This window comes from Ixodes scapularis, unplaced genomic scaffold (assembly GCF_016920785.2).
Source record: "Ixodes scapularis isolate PalLabHiFi unplaced genomic scaffold, ASM1692078v2 PGA_scaffold3__209_contigs__length_174095766, whole genome shotgun sequence".
Taxonomy (NCBI): domain Eukaryota; kingdom Metazoa; phylum Arthropoda; class Arachnida; order Ixodida; family Ixodidae; genus Ixodes; species Ixodes scapularis.
In genome coordinates, this window is record NW_024609868.1 from 101806076 (window position 1) to 101826986 (window position 20911).

A 20911-nucleotide genomic window follows, 5' to 3' on the forward strand; every position below is an offset into this window, starting at 1 on the left:
ACACCTTAGACGAAAAGTTTAGATTGCTACGTGCAGGCGTCGATTTTTACGGTTCATTTTAGATCGAGCCTGGTGACTTGAACCACCCTATACGTTATAATTGAAGCGCCGAGTTCCCACGTCTTTAGACATCGACATTTTGAGAGATGCGCGGTAAGGCATATTATGTTCATTTTTTGCCTCGTAATTCGTTGTGCTGCGTTCTTATGGGCTAACGACGCTATATCATTGACAAAGGATCATGAAATGCCCAGGAATCGATTGTCACGACCGGCGTCTCTAAAGACGTCGTGACTCTTGTCGTTTGAACAGAAACGCCGAACACAAGAACAATACGTACAAGAAATATTAGATATACACGATTATTATGACCATATAAACACTAAGCATAAGGCGATATCAATCAAGAAAACATTTCTCACGCTGAGGAAGAGATAGATGGCACATGCTGCAAGTCCCACTTTGTTTCCGTACCGCATTCGAAGGTACTGCAAAGAAAAAGAAAACAAAAATTGAAAGATGTTTACAATTCACTGTAATGCCGAATCAGAGCCCAGCTTTTGAGGAGGAACAGAGGAGGGTACGGATGGGAAAGTCACGTGTGACGTCACGTAGCGTCAGACGTGACGTGACCTGTGACGTCACGATGGTAAAATTTTCCTGCCATTCTTAACGAGAAAATTTTTCTGTTAGATTTAGCAAGGAAAGTTTTCCTTTGAATTTAGCGGAAAAATCGTTCCACTAGGTTCGGGGGGAAATTTTTCTGCTAAATATAGCGGGAAAAGTTTTTAGCTAGATTTCGAAGAAAAATTATCCCGCCTAATTTAGAGAAAAAAGTTTCACATTAAAGTTAACAGAAAATATTTCCCGGATCAAAAGGCGTCACGTGTGGCGTCACGTGACGCCACACGTGACGTCAAGTGCGGCGTCATTATGGGAAACGTACCATAATGCAAGACGCGGTTTCATTTCATTTCATTTATTATTCCCTCAGGGCCCGAAGGCATTACAGAGGGGAGTGGGCGGTCGACAGATAAAAATAACATAGTTGAACGAGGCAAAAATAGAAAAAAACAAAAAACACACACACACACACAGCAAAAACACGCGCTACGCATCATCTGTTAAAAAGTTGGTAATAGCATTTTTAAAATAAACAGTGTTAGTTATTGAGACTATATGTGCGGGAAGGCGATTCCAATCAATGGAGGTTTGGGGTAGAAAAGAAGCATTAAAAGTGGATGTGCTACAATGGGGAATCCCTACCTTTAGGTCATGGTCTACACGTGATGATATGTACGATGGTTCTAAAAACAATGCTTGACGGAGAGCGGGGTTAGAGTAGTAAATCTTGTGAAATAAACATAGACGAGATATTTTTCTTCGGAGAGAGAGATCAGGTAAGGAGAGGGACGATTTCATGGAAGTTACACTGGCTGTACGATGATAGTTCGAGAGTATGAAACGGGCAGAACGATTCTGAATAGATTCGACAGCTGATGCAAGGGTGATACCGGGGCTCCAGATAGAAGCTGCATATTCCAGTTTAGGACGAACTAGGGTTTTATAGAGGAGAAGTTTTAACGAAAGAGGAGCAAGCGAAAAGTTACGTTTGAGATAGCCCAAAAGCCTATTTGCGTTGTTAGTGACATATTGGACGTTGATATTCCAGGAGAGGTCGTTGGTTATGTGAATGCCGAGATATTTATAGGAGGACACAGAAACTAAAGTAGAATTGTTAATAAAGTAGGAAGGACAAGTGTTGTTATGACGAGATACTCTCATAGATGTACATTTAGTGATGTTAAGCTCCATGAGCGATTCCTTGCACCATTTGCAGATGTTGTTAATATCAACCTGAAGGGCGGAAATGTCAGAGTCGTTAACTATCTCTTTATAAATTACACAATCGTCAGCGAACAAACTAATAGAGGAAGAAACATGCACAGGAAGGTCATTGATATAAATAAGAAATAAGAGTGGTCCGAGTACGGAGCCCTGAGGGACACCGGAGTTAACAGGTGAGGGCGAAGAATTAGTGTCATTAGTTCGAACAAATTGGAAGCGATTCGTTAGGAATGATTTTATCCATGTGAGGACATTGGGATCTATATTAAGGTTACTAAGTTTATGAAGAAGTAGCTGGTGAGAAACCTTGTCAAAAGCTTTTGAGAAATCCAGGAATATGCAGTCAGTCGTAGAACCCCGGTCTAGAGTGAGGTGAAGATGATGAGTTAATGTTAGCAGTTGGGTATCACAGGAATAAAACTTTCGAAAACCGTGTTGAGCTGTGTTGAAAAAAGAGTTAGAGTCAAGAAAATTAACAAGATGTGAATATATTACGTGTTCAAGAATTTTGCAAGGGATGCTCGTTAGACGGACGGAGACGGCGAAGGCGTCGCCGCTCAAGCCGAAAACGCGCGCTTAATTGTAGGTTCACACTTGCGGATCCGCCAGCGAATCCGCTCCAGCTTTCGCCGCTGGGGCGAAACGCTGGACGCAAAAAATCTGCCGCCGAACAAGGTATTTCGCTGACCGGAAGTGACATTCTAGCGCAGCGCGACTCTGCATACGTCATGAGTACGCGTTCTTCTGGGAGCAGCAACTCCCGGGAGAGACAGCTGAGGTGGGAACTCTCGCGCCTTCTCGTCATATTTGACGGGATGTTGCGAGAACAGATGCCGCAGCCGGCCTCGCCGCCGCCGCTCGAAGGAAATAGATGTAAACGCAACCCGCTCGTCGCCGCCGCCGCCGGGACTGGATCCGCTCCCACGGCAGCGGATTTCTTCTCAGATGTAAACGTACCATAAGAGCTGCGCTCTCGACAAAGTCCTAATAGTGTTTTTATACTTGCTGATTCGCGGGCTGATCCGAGCGGGCGGAAAGTGGACTTCGGAGCTGGTTGGCGAAATTGACTCGTCGCCGGCAGAAAATTTGCATCAGTCCGGGCCCTTATTCAGGCTTTCCGACAGCGACCAGTCGATTTCGCCACTCTGATCCAAAATCCACTTCCCACCTGTGCGCATCCGCTCGTGAATTCGTAAGTGTATAACGCGCCATTATGCGGCGACAAAAAAACGCATTGAATGCGAGACGCCGAATTTCTGCGTTCGAAATGTCACACCTACGGCCATATCAAACTGCATTTTGCCGTTGCTGCCGTTACGACGCAGCATACTTTACATCGCGCTCTCTCGAGGGTAACGTGCGCATGCGCGATTCTGCGTGGTTTTCGCTCAAGGCGCCTCAGCGACGCGCAAAAAGAGCGGGGACGGCGGGTAAAGCGCTCTTATGGCATTTCACGTGACTTAACCCGGTCCTAAGCAGCACGTTGTGAATGACCCATCGCCTGGCCAGTGCACTATGGCCAACCAGATTTTCGATGGTCCAGGTTTGGCCAAAATGCTTGGATATAGCAGTGTTGATAGCAATCTCCATCCGTGATACCATGGATGGAGATTACATAGGCACATCGATCAAACTATCTCTGTGTTTATAGCCACCAGAGGATGCGTCGTATCATCTCCAACTGTAAAGTGGATTGAGGACCTCTTTTGTCGTCGCTTCTAATGTGTTTTTTTTTCTGCACTGTAGCCCGCACATGGTGAATAATCTACCTGGAAAGTTTTCGCCCGGAAAAATTATTTTCCCTACATAAGCGCAAAAACCGCAGGCAGAACAGTTTTCCAGCATTATATTCCTTGAAAATGCACGCTTTATTAGCGCACACACAAAAAAATCTTTTTATCATAGAAGCAAAATATTATCCTTAATGAAATGTATATATCACAAACTCCGTAGTGTCATTTTATAAGCAGACATATTAAAAGAAAAAAAGTATCCTAATACAGTCTGCACCCATAGAATATCTCCACAACGGTACAATTTTAACTTAAAGAGTATAGCCGCGTATTATAGCACGAAATTCGATACGTTTACATTGTTTTAAAAACACGATCCTCTGATAATCATATGCGCCTATGTTTTTTCAAAGAGCCTCAGCTCAAGAGAAAATCTGTTCTGTCAGTGACTAGAACAACTTGCCGAGGCACAAAAGCCCCACGGGGAACCGCAGCGGCAGCTATGCAGTTAGCACCGCACGAGTTGGCCAAAATTACGTGGAAGCCACAATCTCTGACTTAAATAATGTTGGAATGGAAAAAAAAGATTTCGTACCTCTATTCTGAAGAAATAATCAACCAAACTTCGCGTATTTGTTGAAATGTATTACAATTTCAAATACATTTTTTTAATTGGAGGGCTACATATTCGCGGTATTGGTTTGTAACGTAATTTAATTACTAAATATTTTTAACAATTTGTTTTTATCTTTACTCTTATTTTTATAAAAATATAGGCATAATTCGCCATTTCAAACTATGTTTTGGCCAATTCATCATTATAAAATAAACAACACACCTGCACTGTATGCAATCATAAATAAGAAAGTGATCGTATCCAAAGGAACCACGATATTTTGGTCTTGCTTTTTTCTCCATTATTTTACTTTTCTTTGGAAAACTGGAGGTGAAACCACATGTGATGCAGCCCTACCTCTGATACTGTAGTTAAATGCATGCTTCATTGGTGTACCTGAAATAGTCTGTTGACATGTCTTTACTTTTCGGTTCAGACCTGAACTTGGCACACCTACAAGGTGCGAATTTAAATAAGTGATATACTATATATATGGCCTTAAGTTTATACTCCAACTTATCTTTCTCACAAAACTCTACACCTTCGCTCATTAACTTTTAATACTTTTGCAAAAGCTTGTCTCGCTTCAATGCGAAGTTTCTGCCTTCGATAACATTTTGGAATCCCGTATCCACGCAAACAAAGCGCGACAGAAGATTTCGAGCGCTAACTGGAGCCATGGCTTCTACTGCATTCTTATCCTCGTCAAGGAATAATGACATCATTGTTGTTCAGAGCTATCCTAGTAAAGTTGTGATTTGTGATGTTGATAGAAGGAATTCAATGTAGTCTCTGGAAATATTCATTTTTTTTTTTTATTTGCTGAGAAGTGTTAGATCAAGTTAAAGTCAAAGTAACTTACATCGTAAGAAGCCATGCAATCGACTACGTTTTTACTGATTGATCAGTAATGCTAATCCATTACGTTTAGTACTGAGTAACATGTTATTTTATTTTGTAAAATCATTATTTTTGTTTTACTGAACGGGCACAGGTCTGTGTTTTTCTACCAATGAATTATGCTTGGTTACTTCGATTAGTTAAAAAAGCATGCGTCCGTCTGCTTTCTCATGTGTTTGTTACTATTGTGCAGAGATGTCGAGCCTAGTCCTGCCCCTTATGTTCAGGAAATGTTTCATGTAAAAGATTTTCGCAATCAGCAAACTGCTGCCGACAAAAAATTTGTCGATATGCTAAGAATTGCTGAAATACACAAAGGATTGAATAAAATATGAGAGAATTGCAGTCGTACTGACCTAATTCAGAACGTGGTCACTTCTCCTCAAAGCATTGTGCTACAACAAAACGCAATATTTTTTAACCTTGAGGACCGTTCCCAGCGTTCGAACTCAATTGTACTCGCTGTCGCGGTCGTCGAATAAAATTGACGCACAACTGAGAATTAAAATTAGTTCAGATTTTTTTTTTCGACAAGCGAGATGTGCCTTGAACGTCAGGGAGCAAAATGAAGCAACTAGGAAGAATTGACGCCAAGAGACTAATTAAAAGTTTTTTTTTTAATATTCGTTGAATAGCAATCAATAAATAAAAATTCCAAGAAGCTATACATTTTTATTCAGAATGATTATTCGCAAAGCACACACCGTAAAAAAAATGTTCTGGGAGAATGCTAGACAAGACAAGGCGAACAACGGTGAGAAGGACTTTTTGGTTAACGACAAGCTTCGAGTTAATGATGACTTCTATCTGGGACGAGGCAAGAAATTAACGTGTTTTGCTTTTCCTCGCCACAATTTGTTCATGCTGAAAATCTACAAAAAGTTTCGTAAGCTAGTGACGCGCAGTTACGTTTCTTGAATTTCAATGCACAGGGTATTGCATACTAAGTGGAAAAACTTAAATTTTACTTAAATACGACCCACGCGTGACGGCCGTCACGGAAACAGGGCTCACCATGAAAGCAATGATAATGAAGTAGTTTAGTCGTCACATAAAATGTTCACAAGAGATTGTTCACCCCGTGGGGGAGGTGTAGCCAGTGCACTGAAATCATTTATCGATTTAGTTTTATTACATTCCATCAATGATCATGAAAGTTTGTTTCAGAGAGTGAATGTATACGGTTCAAGTATCGTCTTATGTTCTATTTATAAGCCCCCATGTTTCATTCTTGAATTTCTAGTGTGTACGTACTAAAATCTTTAAATAACATTGTTATTTTCACCGGTGACTTTAATCTCCTAGAAACAATTCGATTACTTTGTCGAATGCATCTGCTGAGAGTGCTTTAGTTCTTTTGTTTTTAATAAAATGTTTGCGTGGGGTTTTTACAGGTTGTACTCGAGTACACATGTGCACACGGAGCAAGTTGTTCCCTTCTAGACCTCCTTAGCAGTGCTTTTTCTGAGTGCCACTTCAGTGTTGAATACGGTGTGTCTGATCACGAGATTCCCCTCTTTTTCTGCTCTTTGGCTGGACATTCAACTAACAAAAAACCCACCATGAGGACTGTCAACGATTTCAGTCACGCTAATGACGAGAGCATTATTCAATATCTGAACATGGAATTTTATTAATTCGAATAAAATGATTCGGCTAAGACTAGGCAAATTAGGCAAATTCTTAGGCGAATTTTCAAGTTAATATGTTTAGAGCGCAGCCCTTATGTGACCGTTTCCGGTTTAAGCGGCGTCGCGGTCACCGTTGGCGTCGCCGTCGACGTATCCGCGCGTTGCATTATGGGACGTTTCCGATAATGGCGTCACACGTGACGTCACGAGGGGCACGAGTTACGTCACCAAGAGGGGGGAGATGGGCAAGAGGGAGGGGGAGGGGAGGGAGGAGAGGGGAGGAGCAGGAAGAGAGAAGAATATGGAGGAGGAGGAGAGGTGGGGAGGCGAAGGAGGAGGAGGAGGGGAGGAAGAAAGGAGAAGGATAGGAGGAAGAAGAGGGGAGATGCGAACTACCCGTTTTGCAGGCAAGTGATATCACCATTCATAAATCACAGGGAGGCACTATGAAAAGGGGCTGTACTAGTTATACAAGTGGCAATCTACATGGGTACGGGTCTGCAGTGTAGCCATCGACCTCTGCAGCACGTCAGACAAAGTTGGTAAACTGTGTGCTACCAAGGTGGACAACGACTTGCTCGTGGTAGCTATGTATCTCTCGCCTACAGCATTCACCAAATATTTCATGCAAGACAAAGTACTTTCTACCAGTTATGCAGGAAAACATCCCATGGGCCCAGAAGGACGTGCAGTGGATATTCTGCTGTTCCATCTCGGGGGAGCACGCACAAGACTAATGCTGAGGAAATAAAAAAAAAAAACGCGGAGCAGTCTTTGACCGGGCTGAGAACAAGTAGGATGATATTGAGAGTATCACAAGCTTCTTTAAAGTGTTGACTCTAACGCTGTCTCATTTTCCCGCCTTGCTCCTTATGTCCTGTTTCCTGGCAGCGGCATAACTTAGACAGAGTGGACCTTCCAGACGTGAAAGCTATATTTCCTTTCTCCGGACAAGCGGTGCTCGAGAATATCACAATCTCAGATTGTTTAGCACGGTATATCGTAAAATCAAAATACCTCAAGAAAGGAAGAAGAGAACCAGGAAAGGAGGGGAGGAGTAGAAGCAGAGGAGGAGAGGAGCACGGGAGGAGGAGACGAGGAGAAGGGGACGTTCAGAGGGTACGCACGAGGAGGAGGGGAATGCCCTGCTTTCCTTACTGTTCCCTCCTCCGTAAGAGCTGCGCTCTAATTCGGCGTTACAGGGTGTTGTAAACGTCTTTTTTTTTCCTGATCACAAGTTGCTTTTTTTTTTTCTTTGCTACTCTTTGGCTGGACATTTAGCTATCAAAAAGCACATCGTGACGACCGTCAAAACCTAAGGTCGTGATGATGACGTCGGTGTCGTTAAACTTTGGAAGTCGTCATTTTATTAATTTTAAGAAAATGATTCGGATGTGTCTGTTCATTGGCAAAGCTTCAAGCTAATATGCCCTTTTTGTTTTGAAAAATTCATTCCCAACAAACAAAGATGTTTAAAGAGAACGATTCCATGCAACGATAGAAAGATTAAGAAAGAAACGCATGCCTAAGAAAATTTAAAAAATAAAGAGTAATAATATATTTCATTCTATGTGTACAAGAGTCACCACTTAAGTCAGTGGTCTCAAACTCATTCGAGTGTGGGGGCCAGGTAGCCCACACCGGAAAGATCGAGGGCCAACGGAAGGGGGCTTTAGAAGACCTGAATGAGAAGAGACCTCGTGACTTATGCTTTTTGTAAACTCACAGTTTTAGCAGTGACATCTTTAACTTTCACTTGTTTATATGACTACCTCGGGCCCTGTCTCGATGTAATAACAAAAATGAAAATGGCACCGCCCCGCCAACGTGTTGGCACTTTTAATAAAACAAAAGACCTAGTTATCTGTCGTTCCCAGCTCAAGATGTCTTTAAAACTCAATCAGTTAATTTGGCAGTTCTTGAATTGATCACAATTTTTGTTATAATACTCTGAACAAATAATCGTTTTATAATGCTGAAATGTTTTTTTTTAATCCGAAAATTTCGCGCAGCCGATATGCATTCTTCAACGAATAGCTCGCGCTGATAGACCAGTAGTGAAATTTGTGTATATTACAAAAAGCTGGGAAGCGAGAAATAAAGCGAAACAAAGGAAAAAAATGAAAACATATAATTATAAACTATGTGAATACGCTAAAACAGAATAGCTACTTTTCGAGCGAAAAACAATCGACGAGATTAAATCACAATGACGCATGTAATTTCTAGCGCCCGAAACACGGAAACCGGACCTCGCTGCCGGTTGCCTGCGGGCCACTTCCCAGCAAGTCGCGGGCCGCATGTGGCCCGCGGGTCACGTGTTTGAGACCCCTTACTTAAGTTAAATATCGTTACAGAATGGTGTTTCGAAAATTATATCTATGCTTTTTGCAGAATGACCCAGAAATATTTGCCGCTACCTTAACGATATGAATAAGCCTGTTAAAGAGCTTAAAATAAACGATAATCTTGTTTCAGACGAAAAAAAAAAAATTGCCTAGCATGTCAATTATCATTTTATAAATATTTTCTAGGGCCAAGACCATTAGAAATGTCGCGCCTCGTCATTATCTATGACTCCTCATTTAACTTCCTGCGCAGGGGTTTCGTCAATGCCATTAATTACAAAAACTAAATCTCGCTTCGTCCTCGATAAAACCTTAACGTTTTTGTTTTTTTTCGAAGGTACGAGGGGTCAATAGTACATTTCTTGTCCGAAATACTCCAAACATTATTTAGTTCTCGTAAGTGGCTAAATGACTGGCTCTCGGCACGTGTTTGTGCCTGTGTTCACAAAAGGAGGCGCCCCATGGCAAACTAACCAAGGTTGTATTTCCCTCACGGGCACATCTTGCAAATCTGTGGAGCATTAGACCTTTCCAGCTCCTATCCCCCAGGCGAAAAATGTTGAGTAACTGGGCTGGGGACGCATGCGCTGCGTCTAATATCTTGCGAAAGGAACCTAAAGGCATTGCACAGCCCAGTAGGCAAAGGTGGCACCCCACAGGTAGCGATTGTTGGAAACGTCTACTGTCTCGAATTTCATTTCTTCTTTCTTGGAGGATCAGAGTATTATGGCTTGGGAAAGGGGTTTTCCCAGTGCCACTCAGCTTGTATTGGTCTATTCATAAGATTGCCGCTAACCTTGATAAGTCAGGACAAGCAGATGTAATCTTCCGAGATTTTAGTAAAGCATTTGATAGGGTTCCACATAAAAAAAGTACTTTGAAATTTAGAAAGTGTGAGTATTTCTACAACTTTCGTGCAATGGGGTTAAATCCTATTTATGTGGACGGAAAAAATTTGTTGACATTAATTGTAAATTATCTAATAATCTGTGCGAATTTTCCGGCGTACCTGAGGGCAGCCTACCGATTTCTGAAATTTCGCAACATAAACATCTTGAACTTAGAATTTCTAAAAACCTGTGTTGGGATGCTCATATTGAAAATGTGTACGTGCCTATCCGAATTTCGTAAACTTGGGTTTCTTAAGCGTAAACTAATAAAATTACCACAAAAAAAACCTTTAACTTTACTTTTATTTTGTTGCAAAAATAACAAATATTTCAACCGGGATGGTTGAAATATTTGTAATTTTTGCAACAAAATGAATGTAGGCTTCCTGTACGCTTTTAATCTCACTTAGCTATAACATGCAGGTCCTGGTGTGTGCGAACGTGATTCAACCTTTTCTGTTGTTGCTAATGTGGTTTTAAAGGGACTTCTTTTGCACATAGTTCGTTTCACATTTTTTCCACCTCGCTTGGCTTCTATTTGGCTTGCAGTATCTACTAAAACAATTTAAAATAAACCTAATGTTGCCCAACACGTAGAAACCTTTTCATACATACTAATCACAATCAAACGCGGTGGGATTCACGCGTAGCCGTCACAGAATTGGGACGCCGTGCCAATAGCGACGTTCACGTCCGCTCGTTTTTTTTTTTTTTTTTTGCTGGCATTTGTACAATTTACGGCCGGGGTCGCAACATTCGACAGCATGACACTTCGGCCTCTGTGACGTCATTTGTTGCTGCTTTGGGACAGCAGTCGGAGGTGCACTCCAGGCACCATACCGGGACTGCGCAAGCAACCACTGACGCTGCCGTTCCATTTGAAACTGTACCATCTGAAACGGCACCATGACCGTTTCATTTGAAAATAAGGGCTCTCACGTGCACTGAGATTCACGCCTAAAGATGTGCTGATTGAAATTTCAACATAGGGTGCAGAGTACCGCTGCACCGAATGTATTGGTTTTGTTTCTGCTTCGCGCGCTCATTTATCAAAAGAATTAGAAACCGCAAAAAAAAAAAAAAGGGGGGGGGGGGGGGAGAAGGGACATATACAACACGGCCTGGCGCTAGTGCGTGTTGTCTGTGTCTCTTCTTCGTTTGTGTTTTGTTTGCGCTTTTTAGTCATTTAGATCACAATGAACCAACTAGACCAATCGAAAGTTTTAGTCCATTTATCAATTTTTAACGTCACCGAAACACACAAAAAAAACAAAGGTACAAGCACCATTTTTCACATCTGTTTTTAAGCACCGAAAAGAAAAAAAAAATAAAGCACGCAATATGGTCTGAAAGAAATATTAACTGTAACTATTCCAAAATATGTCGTCTTATAGGCTAGCTCAGCGTAGCTAGATTTCTAAACGACATTGCTCTTTTATGCTGATATAAACAGCCCGCGTTGTCTTGGTCGGAATGAACTATTTTAAGTGCATTTTAAACCTTACATCACGTGAGATACTTCGATTGATTTCACCTTGAAACCTAGTTTCCCAATTGAAGGTCTGACATTATTCTTATTTCCGTCGATAAAAGCAAGATTGATCCAGATAAAAACGAGGTAGTGGGTGTTTAGCCAATCACGAATGCCGACCACAGCGATGATTTTGGTCACGAACGTCGCCAATATGAGTATCGGGACAACTATCCTCGGACCAAGCTTTCTCCAGTGATTGCGAAGCAAACTGGCGGATCAATCACCCATACGTCTTTTGCCACGTCGCTGTGCTTTTAGCACGAACGTACTTGTACAAGTTAGGCAACCTATTGCAAGCTTACGATTTTTTTATATATTCACTTGATTCAAAAGTTACAGCGCATTGCTCTAAGGAAAAAAAAAGGTAAATTTCGCAGTGTGACTTGACATTTGTCAATTCAGACAAGCTACAAGGAGCAGCCACAGGGCAGCCCTGGCGAATTAATCTTTAACTCTATTACATGTGCCTTAAACGTACAAAAGAAATTGAAGTATTTCTCATTAGCCCGTAGCTTTGGAGATGGAGAAAATTCGTTCACTCCTCTTCACCGGGCATTCCTGTAGAGGCAAGCAATTCCCACTTTACAAGGGCAGTCTATAGCCGCTATTACACGAAAGCACGGCGTTGCCTCCGGGCATAATGACAGGAGTATCTTTTGACCTTCGCATCAAGCGTGTTCGAAGCAAGTTTGCTTTATACATTTGTGTAATTGGAACGCGTCTGCAGACAGATTTTTAATATAAAACGTTATTTTGGCCAGGTTCTCAGCATTTCGCGAAGCCTCATAAGTGAAGCTTGATAAAAGTTGCGGCGAAGCTCGCCGCTGATTGGTTAACGGGGGATGTCACGTGACCAGAGGGGTTGGCGAGAAGGAGTGAGCTCGGCGAGGACGAGCTCGACCTCCTGTACGCAGTGAGGGAGTGGAACTCGAGAGTATGGAAGGCTCTGGAAGATCGTTAGGCCCATCAGCCCTGCATACGTGAAATTCAGAGTCGCGCTAAATGTTTGCGATGTTATACTCCGTCTCACCCTACGATGGACTAAATTCCAATGCTAAAGGTCGCCGGGTCCAACCACGAGCCTGTTAGAAACAACGTTGTACATTTTCTCCATCGTACGTATCAGTGCTCCTAGACGCATCACACGAAGCCGAGTTTGTCGTCTCCTTATCGCGCTTTCGCGGAAGCTCCGTTTGCTTGCTACTGCTGAAGGCTACTGAAAGGATTACATAGCGTCTGGAAGCGACATGGCTATGAGAGTTCGCGATCAGCGCCCGTGGGCATTGCGAACTCAAGGTAAGTCTGATCGAGTGTGCGACATGGGAGCGTATGTAGGAACCACGTGCTGAAGGGAGATAAGATTGGATTGTTATGGCCAAGGCCAAACGACTTTATGTGAGTGCTGCCTACGCGCCCTCCAGCTTCTCTAAACAGTTGTTTTTTTGTTGTTTTTTAAATGTGGCCATGAATGTTTATGAAACTAACAACCAGGTACCCTTATTTGATCAATATAAAATAGCGGGCTATCGCAAAAGAATCATATGAGTAAGATTAGTGTTCTTCGTACTCTGCGTATCGGAATTTATCTCGCGCACTGGTTTGCTATGCGGAGGTAAGCTTTTCTGAGGTAGTGCTCCGCCCGTCAGCTTTTGGGCTTCTGTCCATCGTAGGGTGAGACGGAGTATAGACCCTTTCAGGCGACATTTCATGGGCGCCGCCATCCTGACGTCACATGACCCTGCCGCCATAGCCGACCTTCAGTTTCTCGCCGTTCCTCCCCGTTGTATGCTGCACTGGCCACTACCGGAGCTTTGTTTTCGTGTTTTTTTTTACGTTCTGCGTTGTAATTGTATTTTTTATGTCTTTTCGATATTTCGCGCTTTCATTTAATCATTTGATATCTATATTTCAACACAGCTCTTGTATTTGCGTATTTATGAAATGGAGTCGGACAGCGAATGGATCGACGATACAAGATTATGGCTTCAGAGACCATATAAGTTCATCCCATTCTAACGCTTTTCTCGCTAATAAAGGGCAGTATACACCATTGCGACATATGCAAATTTCAAATGACGCAGTAAGGCTATCCAGTCGTGCTTCTCGCTGCATGTGCGCGCTCGTTTCCGTAAAGCCGACCCGCATGTAAGTGATTTAGCGTGCGACGAGACGAGCGGTGGCGACAACGACGAGAGTCCGCGACGAGCGACGGAGATTTCTTACTGTCGCCCGTCGCATCGCTCGGTTTTTGGGTTTCTAGAAAACGTCGCTCACCGTCTTGGTCGCCTGTTCCCGGCGCTTCCATGCGGTTTGCCTCGTCGCGCGACTGACCGAGCGACAGCGAAGCGGGTCACCGTCGCTTGTCTCGTAGCTTGCCAAATCGCTTGCCTGCAGTTTATACTTCATATTGAGGCGCCAATGGTTCAATGTTGTGTGTTTGTAAATTAATTGAGCATCAACCGCACGTAAGCAATTTGGCGAGCGACGAGATAAGCGACGGCGACCCGCTTCGCTGTCCCTCAGTCAGTCGCGTGACGAGGCAAACCGCATGGAAGCGACGGAGCAAGCGACCAAGACGGTGAGCGACGTTTTCTAGAAATCCCAAAACCGAGTGATGCGACGGGCGACAGTGAGAAATCTCCGTCGCTCGTCTCGTCGCACGCTAAATCGCTTAGATGCGGGTCGGCTTTACGGAAACGAGCGCGCACATGCAGTGAGAAGCACGACTGCGATAGCTTCACTGTATCAGTTGAAATTTACATATGTCGCAATGGTGTTGACTGCTCTTTATTAGTGAAAAAAACGTAAGAATGGGATGAACTTACATGGTCACTGAAGTATCATAATCTTGTATCGTCGATCCATTCGCTGTCCGATTCCATACCGTAAATAAGAAAATACAAGAGCTATGTCAAATGATTAAATGAAAGTCCTAAATATTGAAAAGACCTCCACTCTGTTTTATAATTAGCGTGCAACGCTGTCAAACTACTGGCGCGAGCGCGTGGCTTCATCTATGGTATTGTTTGCGCGAGACCGCACGCAAATTATCAACGAGATCAAGCCCCACGCTCGCGCCAGTAGCTTTGACAGCGTTGCACGCTAAGTATGAAACAGAGTATAAAGAAAATGCAAGATTTCAACGCGGAACGTAAAAGAACACGAAAATGAAGCTCTGGTAGCGGCGTGTGCAGCACACAGCGCGGAGAAACAGCGAGAAACTGAAGGTCGGCTATGGCGGCACGGAAAGTGCCCGGAGGGCGCGCCGACTGGTGACAGCTCGAGTAACTGACTCGCTGAAAGCGTCTATAGAGCGTTTCACGTACGCGATACAATGGCCTGCCAATTCGCATACATTGGTTTTACCAATGTAACAGGTGTGCCATGCAAAAAAGGAACACGCCTCACATACTGTCTGCAAACTGTCTTTTGTATTAGTGTGCTATCAGCGAGACAGCGGCTTTAACGTATGTTTAAGATCGATCTTATTGCAAACGGTGAATCAGCCCGCGCTTTGCGGTTGCGAGAATATGCCACATGCGAAGGATCCCGAATTGATTCACTGCCCACAATAAAAGTACCTCAGCCAAAGGTTCGTTTAAGGGGTACTCGCAGAAAGAAGGAATCCCTCCATTTGTTACCCGGGATGCGCATCACGTGGCAACAGTGTCACGCCCTTGCGCGGAGCCGTTCTGACGCAGACATCTCAGGGCATGTAGGGGCTTTTTGCTTGCGCTGCACAAAGAGTCCCCCGCCTTGGCGTCGGATTTCTTCACAATTCTCGGTACGGTATTTTCTTTGCATGTACGGCAGCTTTACAGAGTTTGCTCAGCGGGATACCGGTGGTTGTATCAGTATGGCGTAACTTATGGTTTGCACTGTTTGCGTATATCGTCCGAGGCAGCGTTTCAGACGTATCAATTGACAAGCTCTACAAAAGCGCGGCGTTCGAAATCTGTTGTCGGTTGCCTGTACGCGAGCAGGTATACGGGAGGATATCGTTTCTGACGCCAGCAGCGTCAAGGCCTTCATGGGCAACGAAAGAGGACCGTTTTCTAACCACGCTCTTTTTGCGCCAACTTCGTGGTTACCATAAAAGTGACGATGGAATCCCTTTCAACCGCAGGTAATGTGCATTCAACACTTCGCCGTTTTCGCCGCTTCTGTCTTTTTGCCGGGCAGATATTGTACGACGCTCCACAGAGCGCACGCGCCATGAAAAGGCGTCAAACGTTCTAGGAAACATGTAAACTGGCTTTCATCTAGTAACCTTGGTCTCAGCAGAGTCGTACGTGGGTCTGAGGCACACGACGAAATCTTCGATATTCATCACCGACGTCCTCAACTCGTTCCTCGTACAACTTCTTTTAGATTCAACGTTATTTGTGTTGTCCCCACGAATTCAAGGTGCAACTTATTTTTTAGCAGGGTGCAGCTCGTCGTCTTCTGCATCCAACGGCACTGCTGCCATAATTGATTGTCGAAACTTCATGTGCGTCTCGATTTGTCTACACTAGACAGCGCTCACTGAGCCTTGTTTGGGAGAATGCGACCTCTCAATACGTAAATTTGGTCACTGAAAACCCTCTCGGCTCCTCACCGTTAGTGTGAACGCTGCAGTCGGATTGCAGTCCTGCTGGTTCCGTCGGTTTTTAACCTCACGCACATCCCTCACCGAAAATCATCTCCATGGTAATACCACGGGATGATCGTGTGGATGGAATATAAGGCAGAACAAGTAAAACCACATGCGAAAAAACGGGCGCCTGATCACCACCCACAATTTGTCATAACTCTAGCCAGCTTATTTGCAATGCCACTGATAACCCATAGTCCATTTATTTTTCATTGCTAAAAACTACTGAAAATTATTTGTTGGCACAGCCCTAAATATGTTGAAGATTTGAAAACTGCGTGTTTTGAGAAATAATTATATCCAGGTAACCTGATTTAAACATTCCGCCCGAATCTTTGACGCGGATGGCGAAATGGTGCAATCTTTGCCTTGTTGAATGGCCTCAAACAACAAGTGTCGTCTAACGTTTTATGTTTCCCACTCATCGATTACGGCAATCATGAACGCACGTCTCTGCCAACCGGGCAACCAAAGCCTAGTGATTATACTCGGCGACAACGTTTCTCGGCAATCTAGTGGAGAGTACAGGCGCACGTTCCATCTCTCATTTTGAGCGCTGAATAAAGCTGTGCGCGGGCCCTCCTCCTCTCCACTGCATTGTCAAGAAAAGTTGTCGCCGAGTATAGTACTCTTGTCTTGGGACTTTCCTCAGCTTGCAGAAGAAGCAATATTTTTTTTTATATTTTTTATGCAGCGGTTTGCTTAGTGGGCCTCAACTCTTTACAAAAATAAAGAGGTAAATGGCGTGTTGCACACTTTGGAGAATGAGGCGAAGAATAACCGAAACTTCTTGATATCTAGAAAACTGCTCTCTCAACGTCCGAAAAGTAATCCGAGACCAAAAAAACAACAACAAAAAACAGCTCGTTTGAACCTTCGCCGACTTTCCCTAAGTCCTCATCCTCCTCAAAGCCCTCTGAACAGCCGTCTAGCGCAGCCAAATCATATATATATATTAAAAAAAAGGCGGGAGATGGCCGATGCTTCGTCACTAATAATTTCCGTCTCTGCATTTTTATATATTGAAGTCAGAGGCATAATGCATTTACAACTTTCGTAAAAAAGGAAAAAAAAAGGATTAGTCGAATGGCATTGTTGTTACAGACACACAACTCGCTACGTCCTTAAATTTCCGAGAAATACCTTTCTCAACTAAGTCATAACAAAGTAAGAAAAAAAGGGACATCTTCCGCTTTCATCGTTTTGTTCGGAGGAGAAGGACGCAGATATTTCACCGGCTGTATGGCACGCAAAAAGTTTGTTTCTCGCAATGTTTTTTTTTTTTTTCTTTTTCAGGCGTACCGCGCGCTTTTCATGCTTTTGAGACCAAAAAGAGTACCGACACTGGGACGTTGGTACTTTAGCTTAGTGGCCCTCTAACTCAACTATCAGATTGTGTGTTACATGTGGCCTGATATACTTGGTTGCAACGTGATTGGCACGCAGGAATGAAAGCGAAATGTGTCATTTAAACACAATTATAAAATGTGGGAATTTTAGAAACCTAACGAAAGCCCTACACAATATACTGGTGTCATCTGTGGGCTAGCTGTTGCTAAAACAAACATTAAGCCTGGCCAAATTTGTTGACCAGGACGAGACCTTGTATTTTACAACGTGCTGTGAACACTGAGAACACGAAATTGTATGGTATTCATATCTATATTGCTTTGAGATTCTTAACCGTTCGAAATAATGCGGATAAACGTTCGCCTTCACCATGGTTCTTAAGTGCTGTAATAAATACTCGAGTGTATTTGCCTTATGTTTATGCCTGGTAATACTGAAACAGTTGGATGTAATGCATAATCAAAATAACACGAACATTATTTTGGACCGTAAAAACGTTTATTTATATGCACTTATGAACTCCTCGTAAACGAAACAAATCCTAAGCTCCAAATTATTTGATTCATGTGACTTTTAGTTTAGCACGGATTTTCGGCGTGCCTACCCTTGCCATAGCTTTTAGAGTATATCACACAAGTCTTCTAATAACGTAGAACTAGATTTACGTTTATAGTTCTTCGTCATGATGAGTACAAGCACTAGAGTTGATCGGCCAGAAATGAAAACCTGATGATAAAATATTTGGCCACGCTTAGCTTCAAGTACGTTCATTCCATAGCCCATTCAGAAAAAGAAACAAAAAAAAAAAACGTGATCGAAAACTTTTTGGAGCAAGACAGCTCGTTCCAAAAAGTGAACCCTATCACAACCAGGCGCAATGTGTTTTTGTTTTTTTGTGTATCTAAGGAATGGGTTGCCTTGTTCCGTTTTCATGTGGCAACTGCGGACCTAAATTGCTAAACATGTGTCAGATTTTGGCTTCACTGCTGTTACTGCGGTGTGTACGTAGCATCTTTGGTTCAGGTCAGTGACTTCACCATATATGTTGCGAGCCAGAGAAAAGCCTAAAAACGTCAAAGCATTTTAGCCCTAACTAACGCTTTGAAAAAAAAGAAAAAGAAAAGCCCTTTACGACCAAGATTTTCAAGCTGAAGCAAGGTTAGGCGTTTCACTGGCGTGCTACCTGGGATCAGAAATTTTCGTTCGCCTCAGCTATACCTGGGTTAGCCGACGTACGAAGGGAGGTCAGTGAATGAGGTAGGAAAAAAAATATTCCCAAGCTTAAAAATTAAGTATCAAATGCCTTGCTCAACATGTTTGATCCTGTGAAGGCTACTGTGCATCACAACGCAAACGTAAATTTTATGTCCAACCGTACTTTCAGCCCACATTCCACCCAAACTTCTTCTCTATATTGCAGTGTTATTCCGAGTGATTTGACTTTCAGCAAAAGTTGATGGAAGGCCACTCTTTTTGAAAGTAGGTTGTACACATTCGGAACAAATGTTTCTTGTACAACTTTAAGCTTTAGGCTCTGCTCCTCCAACGTGTATGCTGTACATCTTTAAACATGATAAAATGGTTATACATGTCTTTCTGAAGTACTCAAATCATTTGAATTAAAGTTAAACTTCCTGTCACCGCTGTCGCGAATCACGAAAATGTCCCCAGCCCATGGCTCACCTGGAAAACAGAAGTAACCCTTAGCCTGTACAGGACTGGTATGATGGCCCCGGCCACCACGGGTATGAGCAGCGGAGATGCCAGCAGGCTCCAGCTGTAGTGGAACCCATAGGCGTAGTAGTGCGCGCTGAACCCTATCACACCGATGGCGGAGATCATGGACGCGAGTACGGACACGGCCAGCGGAAGCATCTTCAGTGTCCGACCGCCTAGGAACACCTCGTCGGGAGTGGACGCGATTCTGGCCCTCTTAACCAACGAAAAATACAGTCCTATACCCAAGTTTCCGGCCATTAGAAGGCCAAAAGTGGCGTACTCTACATGAATTGGCATGTCTCTCTGCCGGTCGACTAAAATGAAGAGCGCGGATATCGCTCTCGCCGGATGGAGTTCTACCTGCAAGAGGGAAGGGAGGGGGGAGGGCAGATGGCAGTTTTTTTCTGATTGCACGACCGGATGCACAGAATATCACACTGGCTGTTGAACTGCTTAGTTTTTTTTGTCCTGTTTTAATGCTGACAATTTGTATCCTGCGAGGCATGCGCATTCTTGATAACACTACCTAGTGTTTTCACATGAGCTGATACAATAATGGTGCAGGTAATATTTTTGTTTATATTTACGTAGAAAAAACATACCTATATAATATTCATGTTCTTGGGAGGCGCATTTAGCTATATGTGATCGCCGAAGCTAATTTTCTCTCGGAATCATAAAAATGAAAATCTCATGACGTGGATATTGCCAAGGATTCACTATGATACCTTGCACTGAAGTCAGTTTCACACCGAAGCATGCACGTAGTAATGATTTTTCATACTTCTTTTCTGTAGAAATACTATTTACAACAACAATAAAATATGCTAGGCAAGAAAAACTATGAAATTCAAAAAGTAAAGACATTGTAGCGACACATTTCCAAATTATCTGGCAAGAAAATATTTGATAGTAAAAGTGCATTTTAAAGTGATTTTTAAATGACTTAAGAATACACCTGGTGATAATATTTAGTGGAAAAATAATTTTTAAAACAGAGTGCAACTGCTATCTGAATGTCATGTTCTCAAGGTGTTCTTGAGTTCGGCTGACATTAGCGGAATGAATAATCGTCATGACAATTTAAGTAATATATATTTTAATTAAAGTTTTAATTATTGCTTTTACGGATCATTCCGCTATTCCAAAGTAGGCGGCAATCGCTATTAGACGCCATGGGACTTTAAAAAAAAAAGGTTGCAAAAGTTTATTAGTGTTTGAGATATGGATTAATCAATTTTCACGTGCCTAACCTTATTTGAAAATCGCGCTCAAAAAGCGCGCTGCGAGCCGTGCCCAGAATGACGCCTGAAAGAATGACGTAGTCACTCTTCCAAGCGTCGTAGCGGCGAACTTTTTGTGCGCAGTTTTAGACCGAGGTAAAAAGCGTAAAATGTTAATAATGAATATTTAAAACATTGCAACTTCTTGAAATTCTTGTAATTGTCCGGCCCGTAATAGTAATTATCGCCATTTCTGAAAATGCAAGATGGCCCGTAAAACCAATAATTAAGAAGGCATTTAGCAGATTTTAGATAAGTAGCCTACTTACACGACGATTATTACATCAACCAACGTCTACCGAACTCGAGAAACACCAAGCGAAGACGGAATTAAAGTGGCAGTTTACACTATTGAGAAACCAACATTATGTTTTCATTAAAAATTATCACCCTCTATAGAAACATGAGCTTAGCCATTTTTGT

The 20911-nt window shown here is 42.9% G+C and overlaps 1 protein-coding gene across 1 annotated transcript in view; it reads right to left on the reverse strand.

The window, feature by feature from the left end:
- LOC8035120 (sodium-coupled monocarboxylate transporter 2) overlaps positions 1-19502 on the reverse strand; it is a 64809-nt gene extending 45307 nt beyond the window's left edge. The window contains exons 1-2 of the mRNA XM_002411044.5: positions 19170-19502; positions 423-488 (exon numbers count right to left, since the gene is read on the reverse strand). Of these exons, the coding sequence (XP_002411089.5) occupies positions 423-488; positions 19170-19502 (399 nt within the window). The remainder of the gene's footprint in view (positions 1-422; positions 489-19169) is intronic.
- Between the last annotated feature and the right edge of the window lie 1409 nt (positions 19503-20911).